This window comes from Bombus bifarius, unplaced genomic scaffold (genome assembly GCF_011952205.1).
Source record: "Bombus bifarius isolate JDL3187 unplaced genomic scaffold, Bbif_JDL3187 scf7180000007984, whole genome shotgun sequence".
Taxonomy (NCBI): Eukaryota; Metazoa; Arthropoda; class Insecta; order Hymenoptera; family Apidae; genus Bombus; species Bombus bifarius.
In genome coordinates, this window is record NW_022884367.1 from 38,372 (window position 1) to 50,084 (window position 11,713).

At 33.7% G+C, this 11,713-nt stretch overlaps 1 protein-coding gene across 1 annotated transcript in view; it reads left to right on the forward strand.

Annotated features, from left to right (window-relative positions):
* Positions 1 to 11,713, forward strand: part of LOC117204858 (A disintegrin and metalloproteinase with thrombospondin motifs 9-like) — a gene marked incomplete at its 5' end in the record, with an annotated part of 34,703 nt that overhangs the window by 18,209 nt on the left and 4,781 nt on the right. The window contains 17 exons of the mRNA XM_033442658.1: positions 148 to 482; positions 734 to 822; positions 1,153 to 1,500; positions 2,093 to 2,259; positions 3,013 to 3,263; positions 3,421 to 3,799; positions 3,977 to 4,138; positions 4,309 to 4,446; positions 4,534 to 4,656; positions 4,781 to 4,951; positions 5,319 to 5,534; positions 6,335 to 6,526; positions 8,994 to 9,182; positions 9,620 to 9,945; positions 10,476 to 10,597; positions 10,679 to 10,869; positions 11,316 to 11,453. Of these exons, the coding sequence (XP_033298549.1) occupies positions 148 to 482; positions 734 to 822; positions 1,153 to 1,500; positions 2,093 to 2,259; positions 3,013 to 3,263; positions 3,421 to 3,799; positions 3,977 to 4,138; positions 4,309 to 4,446; positions 4,534 to 4,656; positions 4,781 to 4,951; positions 5,319 to 5,534; positions 6,335 to 6,526; positions 8,994 to 9,182; positions 9,620 to 9,945; positions 10,476 to 10,597; positions 10,679 to 10,869; positions 11,316 to 11,405 (3,489 nt within the window). The remainder of the gene's footprint in view (positions 1 to 147; positions 483 to 733; positions 823 to 1,152; positions 1,501 to 2,092; positions 2,260 to 3,012; positions 3,264 to 3,420; positions 3,800 to 3,976; positions 4,139 to 4,308; positions 4,447 to 4,533; positions 4,657 to 4,780; positions 4,952 to 5,318; positions 5,535 to 6,334; positions 6,527 to 8,993; positions 9,183 to 9,619; positions 9,946 to 10,475; positions 10,598 to 10,678; positions 10,870 to 11,315; positions 11,454 to 11,713) is intronic.

The following is an 11,713-nucleotide window of genomic DNA, read 5'->3' on the forward strand; positions in this document are numbered from 1 at the left end:
ATCTCATCTCTAACAAAGGTCAGAGTTTTCTCAAAATTACCGAGCCACGGTTAATTGTTTCGAGCAACACGATGCTCGAAACAATACGCAGCAAACATACTGCTTAAGAATTGAGGTAAACTGAGCGGTTGGTTGGTTATTGGCCAGGCAGTGTGCAGGAGACTGTGGTGCACCACACCGCACGGAGGTCAGTGTCGTACCCAGCACATGCCGTGGGCTGATGGAACCGCCTGCGGCCAAGACAAATGGTGTCTTCGAGGTGAATGCGTCTCCCGCAGAAATCTCGAGCCAGTGGATGGCCAATGGGGCGCATGGGGACGATATGGGAAATGTTCGAGGACCTGCGGCGGTGGTATCAAGAAAAAATACCGTGAATGCAATAATCCACCTCCGCAAAACAACGGCCATTACTGTATCGGTGAACGAGTAAAATATCGCAGCTGTGGTACCAAGGAATGTCCACCAGGAAGTCCTGATTTCAGGTATTTATTATTCCGGTTCGGATTAGTCAAGTTACTTTGAATTCAGATCATTTCAACTTATAACGACGCACGAAAAATATCTGAACGTTTATCGTAGGAAACATTTACGAATATAGTATATGGTGTTGTATAAAACTTTTTTGAGATTTGATTAGTGTCGTGGTGTTAGCGATATAAGTTAAGCGATAATCTTTAGCAACTTTTGCAATACTTTCTCTATTAATCTACCTGTTCTCCACTCTGTTCTCTAGGGAACTACAGTGTTCGTATTTCGACAACAACAATATGAGAATTCCAAACCTGACGGAGGACGTTAAATGGCATGCCAAGTATTCGCGAAGTAAGTGTAATGACTAGACCGCGAATGTTTGTGCGAATTTATATTTTCACCAACATAACTGGAAGAATGGAACATATGTAACATTTTCTTTTCACATTCTGAAGCCTTTGAGACACAAATTTTTTTCTTAAATCTATCAACGGAAATATGTATACAAAAATATAGAGATACTAATAACACCATAGCAATGGTTTCAAATTTTTAAAAGAAGTTTATGGATTATGAACTAGTCACAGATTAAATGTAAAATGCTGCTTGAGCCGCGAAGAATTTAACGCTCGTCCTTATCGTCCTCGACGTTACAATTTCTGTTCTTTCTTCCTGTTTCAGTATCGCCGGGGGATCGTTGTAAATTGTACTGCCAAGTGGAAAGCAATCAGTATTACATGCTGGCGGACAAGGTGATCGACGGAACACCGTGCAGCCGGGATACCTTTCACATATGCGTGAACGGCCTCTGTAAACCAGCGGGATGCGACCACGTTTTAAACTCGACGGCGGAACTCGATATCTGCGGCGTATGCAGAGGCGACAATTCCACCTGCCAGTGGATCACTGGTTCCTACAACTCCACCCAGTACGGCTATACCAGAGTCGCCAAGATCCCAGCGGGTAGCAATAACATCGACATCAGGCAACACGGTTGGAAGGACATGCAAGGCGACAGCAATTACCTCGGTACTTGATTCCTTTCAGTTTTCAATGAACGTGATACCTGACACGTTGCGAGAATCGTGTGAAACCTTCCTGTTTCAAGGGAGCTGTTAAACTTGCTAACTTTAACTGAACTTTCTTTGAGAATTTCTTTCTTGTTTTTTTTTTCTTTTCTTTTTAGGAAAATTGTCGAGAATAATTAAATGATTTATCGTTACGTTTGTTAAGATATCCTTATATGATGAGGAGATATCTTTTTAAAACTTATGTACAGTTTGCTTACAATTTTATTTGAAAGATTAGATTATGATAAAATATGTTTTTATCAGAATTTTGTTTCCTCAGTTTTGATAAAAAGATGAGATTATAAAACAGTGTGAAATAATTGTTAATTGGTCTGTACGATACGTACTACAATTTAACAGTTCAATGACGCAATAGAATACTGTATGTGCAGATAAAGAATGTTTTCTTGCTGTACCAGTATATGTCATGTAACGTATCTTAACAAATATAGAAATAATCGTAGAATTATCTTCATTTTGTGGGAAAAAATTGTTGATGAATGTCTAAATTTTAGTATTCATCGCTAAATTGTGACATTGATCTGTTTCAGCTTTGCGTCTTGGAGAAAACGGGAAATACATACTAAATGGGAACTTTATGGTGATGACCCAAAGGGTGATCGTAGATAATGGCGTAACTATCGAATACAGCGGACCTGAATCAGTTGTGGAACGTCTGAACACTTCCAGGCCAATCGAAACTGACCTAATTCTGGAAGTAAGTGTGTGTGTAATTCAACATTTCCAAAATAACTATATTATTACTCATTATGATACTGAAGTAATCAATCATAGAATATTTATAGAATATAACAATAGAATATCATGGAATAAAATTAATTATATATTAACGTATATGTAGTATCGTGGAAAGATTGTCTAAGAGAGATCCGACAAAATATAAACAAAGGTGCGAGAAAGCCTAAGTGTCGACAGACCGAAAGGGTCGGGAAACTTCAATGGGCCAAGCGGCCCATCAATATGTCCTCGGTCCTTCAGTCAAATAGTTACGCGGAAGGAGACGTACGGTGATTATGATCGTGGACGGTTACGGAACACGTACGTGGTAGGAGTATGAGAAGACAACAAAGAGATGCTTAAGGGAGAAAGACGATTAACCTTCAGTCGTTAATTGAGAGTCTAGTTGCAAGGAGTTAGTTAGTTGCGAGTCGTCAATTGAGTTGAGAGAATTAAGTCAAGAGAGAGAGTTGAGAGCGAGTTGCGTGTTGTTATGAGTTGTTTAATTATTAGTTGTGAGTTGTGAATTATCAATTTAGTTGTCTTAGTTATACCACGTTACTGCATTAAGTTCACGTTAAATAACCATCGTTTCCTGTTTAATCCACATAGAATAGGAGTCACTGGAAATTTTTAATAATTCTGATCATGATTCTATATATATTATGTATATGATGAATATAATATAATATAATATTACATAATATTTATCATATTACTTATAATCTTCTAGATATTATCAGTGAGGGAATTAAATCCGCCCCAAATTACTTACGAATACACGGTACCGCGAGATATTCTAGAGAGCTACGAATGGAAACTAAGCCAGTGGTCAGATTGCAGTCTCACCTGTCAAGGTATGAAGCATCGTAAGGCTGAGTGTATAAGCATCGAGTACAAAGAGGTCGTCGCTGATGATTACTGTCGCGAGTCGGAAAGGCCGCGGGAAGAGAGTCAAATGTGCAACAATCATTGTATACTTGAGTAAGTATGCTGTTGATAAGTGTATAGTTATTAGTTAATTAATTATATTGGACTAAGTGCATTTTTACTCTGAATGCTTTAATTAATTTGTTACTGTCAAGCTATAACAAAAATCTATTTGAGTAAGACAAATCACATTTCTGTTGAATGATTCCAGATGGAATATCACTGAAGTATCAGAATGCTCGAACCACTGTGGTCTAGGAACTCGCATGGTGACCTCTAGATGTATGCAAAGGCTGTTGCATTCGAATCATCCACCTCGTGCAATTCCAGCACAATCGTGCGCTCATCTTGAACAACCAAACGATACGGAAGCTTGTATAGGTCCCTGTGAGGATGCTCACTGGAGTTACGGAAAATGGAGTGCGTGCAATACCACATGTGGTGGTGGAGTTCAATACAGAACAGCTATCTGCGTAGACTCGAATCGAAGACCAGTTTCCGAAGAAAATTGTATGGGACAAAAGAAAGATTTGGAAAGAGCGTGTGGAAACGAAGAATGTCCCAAGTGGGCGTTCAAGAATTGGAGTCGTGTAATTATATGTCTCAATTATTTTGACTTATTTAATTCCTAGCCTTATCGCTAATGTAAATTAGCTGAAAAAGGTTGCAAATGAAATGTAGCGTTAATGCAACATTGATCCTTAAGCAGTTAAGGGATTTCACAATTAAATTGTTTTTTGTAATCTATTTATTTCTTCTTATAATAGTGCTCAGTAACGTGTGGCGTGGGGAAGAGAAACAGGCACTTTGTTTGTCACATACAGAATCGTATTGTTCCAAACAGTTACTGCGGTGACACTCCTCCTAATATTGCAGAAACTTGCAACCCTGGACCTTGCGAGCAATGGCACTCTGGTGATTGGAGCCCAGTACGTAATGGTGTTACACATATTTAAATTTAAAGCGATTTCAAAAAATTGAAAGCTTGTAGTTAGTATAATAATATAATGTAACTGGCAATTATTAATATAATTTATATATACTCAAATAAAATACATGAAGCACGTTCTGCATTAAGTAAACTTGTCTTTGTTCACAGTGTTCAGTTACATGTGGTGAAGGCATAAAGCGAAGAAAAGTTATATGCAAACCTATTGATGGAATGACAAGTAACAAATGTTCTCCTGCCAACAAACCTGACGATACTGCAGTCTGTGTACTGAAACCTTGTCCAGTGGTACATTGATCTTTTTTTAATTCGACATTCTTACTGTTCCTTAGTGTATATTACTTCACTTGTAAAATCATATTTTATTATTTACAGATAAACAAACCGCCAATTAAATATTCTTCTGATCCACCATATGAGATTCCTTCTCAGCAAGATAACGAAATTCATGATATAATTTTCCGTTATGGATATAAATGGCACGTTCAAACACGGCAGGTTGGTATTTACATGATTGTAATATTTCACTCAATTTTTTAATTATCGTAGTTGTAAATGACTGATTAATTATTTAGAAAAAAAGATAGTAACGTTATATATGTATATATTATTCGTATTCCAGTGCTCCAGACCGTGCATCAAAGGCTATATGAATACAGCGGTAAAATGTGTCTCCATCGAAACAGGAACCATTGCACCTGACAGTTATTGTGATAACGAAAAGAAACCATCTACTCAGATCCCCTGCAATCGTTATCATTGTCCAATGTGGATTCATAGTGACTGGGGCCAGGTTAGTTTAGAAATACATAAAACGATAATGATATGAATAGATGTTCTATCATTTTATTTCTGACATTCAGGAATATTTACCTCATTTGGGAATTATGGAATTATACGTATTAATGATTAAATTATATAAAGTATTACTTTAGGATAATTAACAATCTTTAATTAATATTTAGTTTACTTATAGAAATTTGATTACAGTTTCCCTTTCTAATCAGAAAAATATAAAATAATAATTGTTGTGTATAAATTTTTTGATCTCAATATAATAACACAGTAATAAAATATAACAGTACAGTAAATAAAATACGATTTAAGAAATATTATATAAATTATGTATATTAATATAATTTACTAATTTATCAATTTAGTGCGACGTAGAATGTGGATTGGGACACCAGTATCGACAAGTACGTTGTCGAAGTCCACGTGGTGAAATTTTACCAGATGAGAACTGCCATGACATCGAAAAACCGGAAATAGCAAAGACGTGCCGAAGGAGACCTTGTGTAAATACTTCTACAGACCGAAAGAATCGAGTAGAAACGAATATTCTCCGCAAGTGGAAAACTTCCAAATGGAGTGCCGTAAGTATTGTATTGATTTGCCGTATTTTCTTTGATGTCGCTTCCTTTTTAAAACCCTTACTGAATAAAAATACATAGGCCGATAATCTGTTGCTTATTATCTTTATATTGTACTTGTTATTTATATAAAAATATTATTTATGATAAAAAGACAAAATCTCTTTAATAACTACAATAAAACAATAGGAACTATGGGTTCAAATTTTAATTTTGTTTTTACAACAATATCAAAGAAGGTAAAGTAATTAAATGTCGTTTGTCGATGTCGTGATTTTTCAATTCCACCATTATTTAAGCTATCCACATTTTGCACTATATAATACGCAAATCACTAATACACAATATGTAACAGCGGAATCAAAAACATTAAAAAGATATTAAATAGAAACAAAAAGATTTAATCAATACTATTTATCTAACTTTTAACATATCCTAGGGTAATTACAATTAATAAACAAACAATATTAGTTCTTAATAGACAGACAAAAAATAAAAAAACAAACGACCATAATGTCTGCTATAGAAAGACACTACTAGACACTAACAGAAATATTAATAACCCTTGAATATTAGCGACCATTTATTAGGCTATACCAGAATAAATTAAACAACAATTTCGAACTGTCTTTTCATAAATCTTTTATGAATTCTGAACCTTTCTTATTATTACAAATAAATCCCCATTAGAGTCTAAAATACCATGCTTGTCGAATAAACGTCAGAAGTGTAAGCGTCAAGGATCGAAGGGAGTTGATAAGAAGTTTCCATCGCAGTTTGGATCGAACGAAAATGTTTTGCAGTGTTCGAAATCGTGTGGTACCGGACACCAAAGGCGAAGAGTGGAGTGCACGATGAGGAGAGGAAACCACGGGCCGGAAGTGACTGTAAAGGACGAGCAGTGCTCGAGGCTTGGCCTGAGAAAACCGAGATCGCAGAGACCCTGCCGACGTTTTGCCTGCAACTTTATTTGGCAGGAAGGACCTTGGTCTGAGGTATCTTCATACCTCGCCGCTATGATCTACGATTTATCGATCATGTTTTACACCATTGCCTGCCTCTTGTTCATTTCGATCCACTTTCAATATTCGGATTTTGTCTTGGTTGGATCCTCTCGATCGAGCTTATCGATGAATTTTATGAATGAGATTAAGTTACAATACTTTTCTTGTGTCCAAACGGTTCATTAATGCTTCTACTTTCTGATTCTAAGAAACAACGATATTATTTACGAAGAAATTACAATAATCTTTATTGTATTCAGCCAGTACGTTATTATCCTAAATGGAGAATGAGATACTCCAAAATAGATGTAAAATAATCTTACTTAGAGAGGTCTAGAGTCTAGAGATACCGAAATCTTTTATATTTGTTTCCTATGATTCATCCGTAAGCTCGATTTCGTATGCTCGATATAGAAGCTGTTTGGCGAAAGATATTCACTAGGAAGTCGTATTTTATCGTGTGGTTTGAGGGGCCGATATTCTCACTAATCCTTAACCAATCTTTGTAATCCATTTTCGATGAAAATGGATCATAAACTGGGCGATTATTGTGAGTCAAATTTCGAGATAAATTTCGAATTTGCACAGAACCATATCAGCGTCATTATTTACATTCAACGTTAACTTTGATCGAATGAGGTCTTGGTATGTTTCCGTTATATCATAAAGATATTACATAATTCAGTAGATACAGTAACCCAGAAGCCTATATTACTTTAACACGTGTCTAATAATTTCCATGTTTTTTGGACGTTCCATTTCTTAATAAAATATATTTTTTTATTTTATTTTGTCCACCTCTGATTAATAAATACAAGAAAATTCCAAGGACAACAATTGGAGCAGAGAAGTCTGTCCCATTGGATTCCATACGAATACTCTAATAATAATTCATCCTATTAACACTAATAATATTGTGTTAATCCACGGTTGATTCACGCTTGCATATTTAATCGTTCGAACGAGCATGCGATTTGTATGATTTTCTTCATGAAATATATCATTCCTGTCGATGCAGCATGCGGAAGTTATCGATATACATGACACTAGATATTGGTGTCATCGTTCCTTTATTTTTTTTCTTTTCTTTTTTTTTGTCAATGCTCTTTCCCAAAGCATTTCATGAAACCTTATCATCTCATAACAACATTTATCAGCTATACTTATCTCTTAATTGAACGCACATCAATTTATCTTCGAGTGAATCACTATAGTATATTGTATATATAGTATGTAGGTAGATATAGTAGCTATTTGATTTATTGCAGAAAAAATTAAATAACATGTTTCCCACCATTTTTATATATACAGAATATTAAGTTACTAAGTAAAAAAGGAAAAATGATAGTCTGGAAAGATGTAAACATTGTAAAACAATATCATCGATGTACACTCCTGTTCAAAAGTATGACGACTCTTGTTATAGCAAGTATTGATAAATTATAATTAATCTATAATGTTATCAGAAATTTCTGGACAATGTTATAGGATCATTAACACATATTAATACATTTTTTTATTTTTATATACTACATCAGAGTATATATTTGTAATAAATAATAAATAATAATTAAATATTTTATATGGCCATGACTCAAATAGTTGCCTAACATGGAATAATAATTATACATTTTTTTATATATCTGTATCTCGTGCTTTTCGTCATTGCATTTACCATTTTAGGCGCCTCAGCTATTAATTTGTTTATTGCATTAAGTGCGATACTTATCTATTCTTCTTCAAGAATATTCTATAAATTTGTTCAAACTTGGCAATGTATGTAAGTGATTCCAAATTTGTATATCAGAACCTTGTTGTAACTGTATCAGTATTTTCTACAGATTTTTACAGTCTATTCTAATATTGATCATTCCTATCCCAAAGCAAAATATAGTTGAAGATAATAAGTGTCCTCCTGCTTGAATACATAGATAATATATAATTTTCGCCACTAATAATAAATATCATTACAGTAGACATAAATACAATAGACATAAAACAGTAGACATAAAAAATAAACGTGAATGTAAAAGTTTTATGTCAATTTACAAAATTGTTAAGTGTTAACACCAATCTAGACATCCTGTGTATCATTCTATATTTATATGTATACCATATATATGCATATCTGTAGATATAATGATTCAATGATATTCACTTTTTTAACATACATTTTATATACATTTTGTGTACAAACACCATCGGTGCATGAGCAATAATGAGCATGAAACCCATACATTGTCACGCTTTCTGCACATCAACAGCGAATATTTATCAAAAAAATAACAAATGGTGCGAGAAATATTCTGATAAATCACTAAGATACTTGCACATCTTACGTGTACAACAAGCACCAAAATATAATGCACAAAAAGAAATAGATGAACGAAAAAAGATGATAAAATATTGAAGATATGTTACTACTTTTCTATACTAAAATCAATTAATATGTTTCAAGTGTTCGGCAGAGTGTGGTGAAGGAATTCAGCAACGATCAGTGTCCTGTCACCGTGCGAATCGTTACGGATTGATCGATCCTACGCCCACTGATAAATGCCCGATGGATCAGAAGCCTAAATCTCAACAGCCTTGCAAATTGCGAGAGTGCGACGATGAATATTATTGGCGTGCTGGTCCGTGGGGGAAAGTAAGTGTAATTTAAATAAAGAAGACGTCAAGAACGATAACAAGCAATTAAGTAATTGAAGATCATACAATTAATCCTGCGTGATTATTCTTCAAAAAAATCTTGCGTTGTAAATTTCAGATCTATTATTTTTAGTTTGCACTTCTCAAATCTTTTTCCCACGACGTACAGTATTTTGCATTTTGTACGTAACGTGGTGTAAGATCATTGGAGGTTTCTGAAAACAATTCACAATTTTGAATTAATTAAAAAGGATCGTGAAGGTTTACAATGCAAAATGCTAAAATACTGCTGATAAAAAATTTAATTAAAGTGTCTGTAAATCAGTGTAATTAAGCTAGTGGATAGTTAAGAAATATTTTTAAAATATCGAAATAGCATATGTTAAAGATATTTGATGAAAATCGCCAAATAACCGAAAGAAATTTCAACTACAGTGCACTCACAGTTGTGGCCAGAAGGGCCATGAAACACGAAGCATATACTGCGTGTCCCTAAAAGGCAACAGAGTACACCGTTCCCATTGTCCTAAGAAGTTCAAACCGCTACAGAAGCGGAAATGCAACCAAAGAAAGTGTTACGCAATGTCCTGCTATGAGGAGAAAAACTATTTCAACGCTACCAAGGATGGCGAGTACATTTTGGTTTTGAGCGGAAGAAACATGTCGATTTACTGCCATGGAATGTCGACCTCCGAACCAAAAGAATATTTAACACTGCCAGCTGGTCCTGAGGAGAATTACGCGGAAATATACGATAAGACGTTAGTATAAAAAAAAGAATCTAAATCATTGTAATGCCATCGTTAACTCACCACTGTGTTACGTAATACAGAAATTACATTTGTCCAAAAGTTATGTTGCTATTAAAATTACTATTACTATATTACTATTAAAAGTAATACCTTTTATGGTACTATGTACTTGTTTGTAACTTTTTCTTGAGTCACAAGTTGTTTTAGAAGTATTTTGATAAATAGAGTCCTAAATTAAATATTATAAAACAAACATAGAACGACTTGAATATGATCACTTGTCCGAAAAAGAAAGAAATTAAAAAATAAAGAAATTGTTTGAAATATTAAAAACGGGGTAGTGCGAAACAAGTTTATCGAAGAATTATTTGATAACATTTTTGGAAGAAGAAAAATTGTTGAGGGAAAAAAAGCTGACATAAAGTATTAATTATTTCAAATTAATCAATATGTTTTTAAGAGATTGATATAGATTGAAAATGAGAAAAAGGCAATTTTATGTCATTAATGCTGGAAATTTATATCATTATCTGTTTTAGATCAAACGATCCATATATTTGTCCTTATAATGGACCAAGAAACAGCAACTGTAATTGTTCCACCTCGGGAAAGACAACATTCAGGAGGGTACGAATTGACCCTGTAGAATTGTACATCATAGGTATGCTGTAATAAACGTCTTAATACGTATAACAAATAAATTATTTATAATAAATCTTGGAAAAAATATTGTGTCTTTTAGAGAATGATTATACATTTTCGCGGATGACAGGGTTAAACCGTGTCGAATATGGAACAGCTGGTGATTGTAATAGCATTGCGCATTGTCCTCAGGGTCGTTTTAGCATTAACTTAAAAGGAACTCAATTACAATTATCGTCGAGTGTTGTTTGGACATCGCAACGTGAAGCGTCGATGGAAATCGATAATATTGTAAGTTTAATATTCTATTTATATTACAGAATATTTCATTTTTTGTTATCTAAATGCTATAATATCCATAATATTATCCATAATATTAAATCTACTTAATAGTGAAACTAAAAATTTGTATATTCTTCCTTCGCAAGTATGTATGCCTTTTTTAAATTATTACATTTATTTTTTAAAGATATGACTTCGCAACTAATTTGATAAAAGGTCTCTATTCACAGACTATTGTAATCCATTAGAATAAAATCAGAATAAAATACAGTAGTAGAGATACTCTAAGGAATGACGAATGATAATAACAATAATAATAATAACCATATAGAGAAAAATAAAAGAACTACAACGTATTCAGAATAGTAGCATATAGGAGGATATTTACCAGATAAAAAGAATGTTTTCTTATTATTTATATGTATATTTATATATAATTATGCTTGTAATTTTAGAGCAGACAGCATGTCACCGGGAAATGTGGAGGCTATTGTGGCTTTTGTAAGCCGAAGAACGGATTGAAACTAGACGTTCTACCACCCTAGTCCGCAATATATAGGGCTCAATAATCTCCAAATGCCTGTAAAGTACAGGTGAGTGAAAGATATTTTTGAAATATGCTAATTACTGTTATCATAGTAGCTATAGCATAGTAGCATTAATTTAAAAAGCTGACACTCCTCTTTGAAGATAAAGTTATGCTCATGATAATTACTAATTATTTAAAAATTAATAATTAATACGTAGAAAACTTTGATATATTGCTATATGAAACAACAAAAGATAAACTATACTTTTCTCTTACTTTTATTTATAAAATTAACATGGTTCAATTAATTTATCAATCATATCC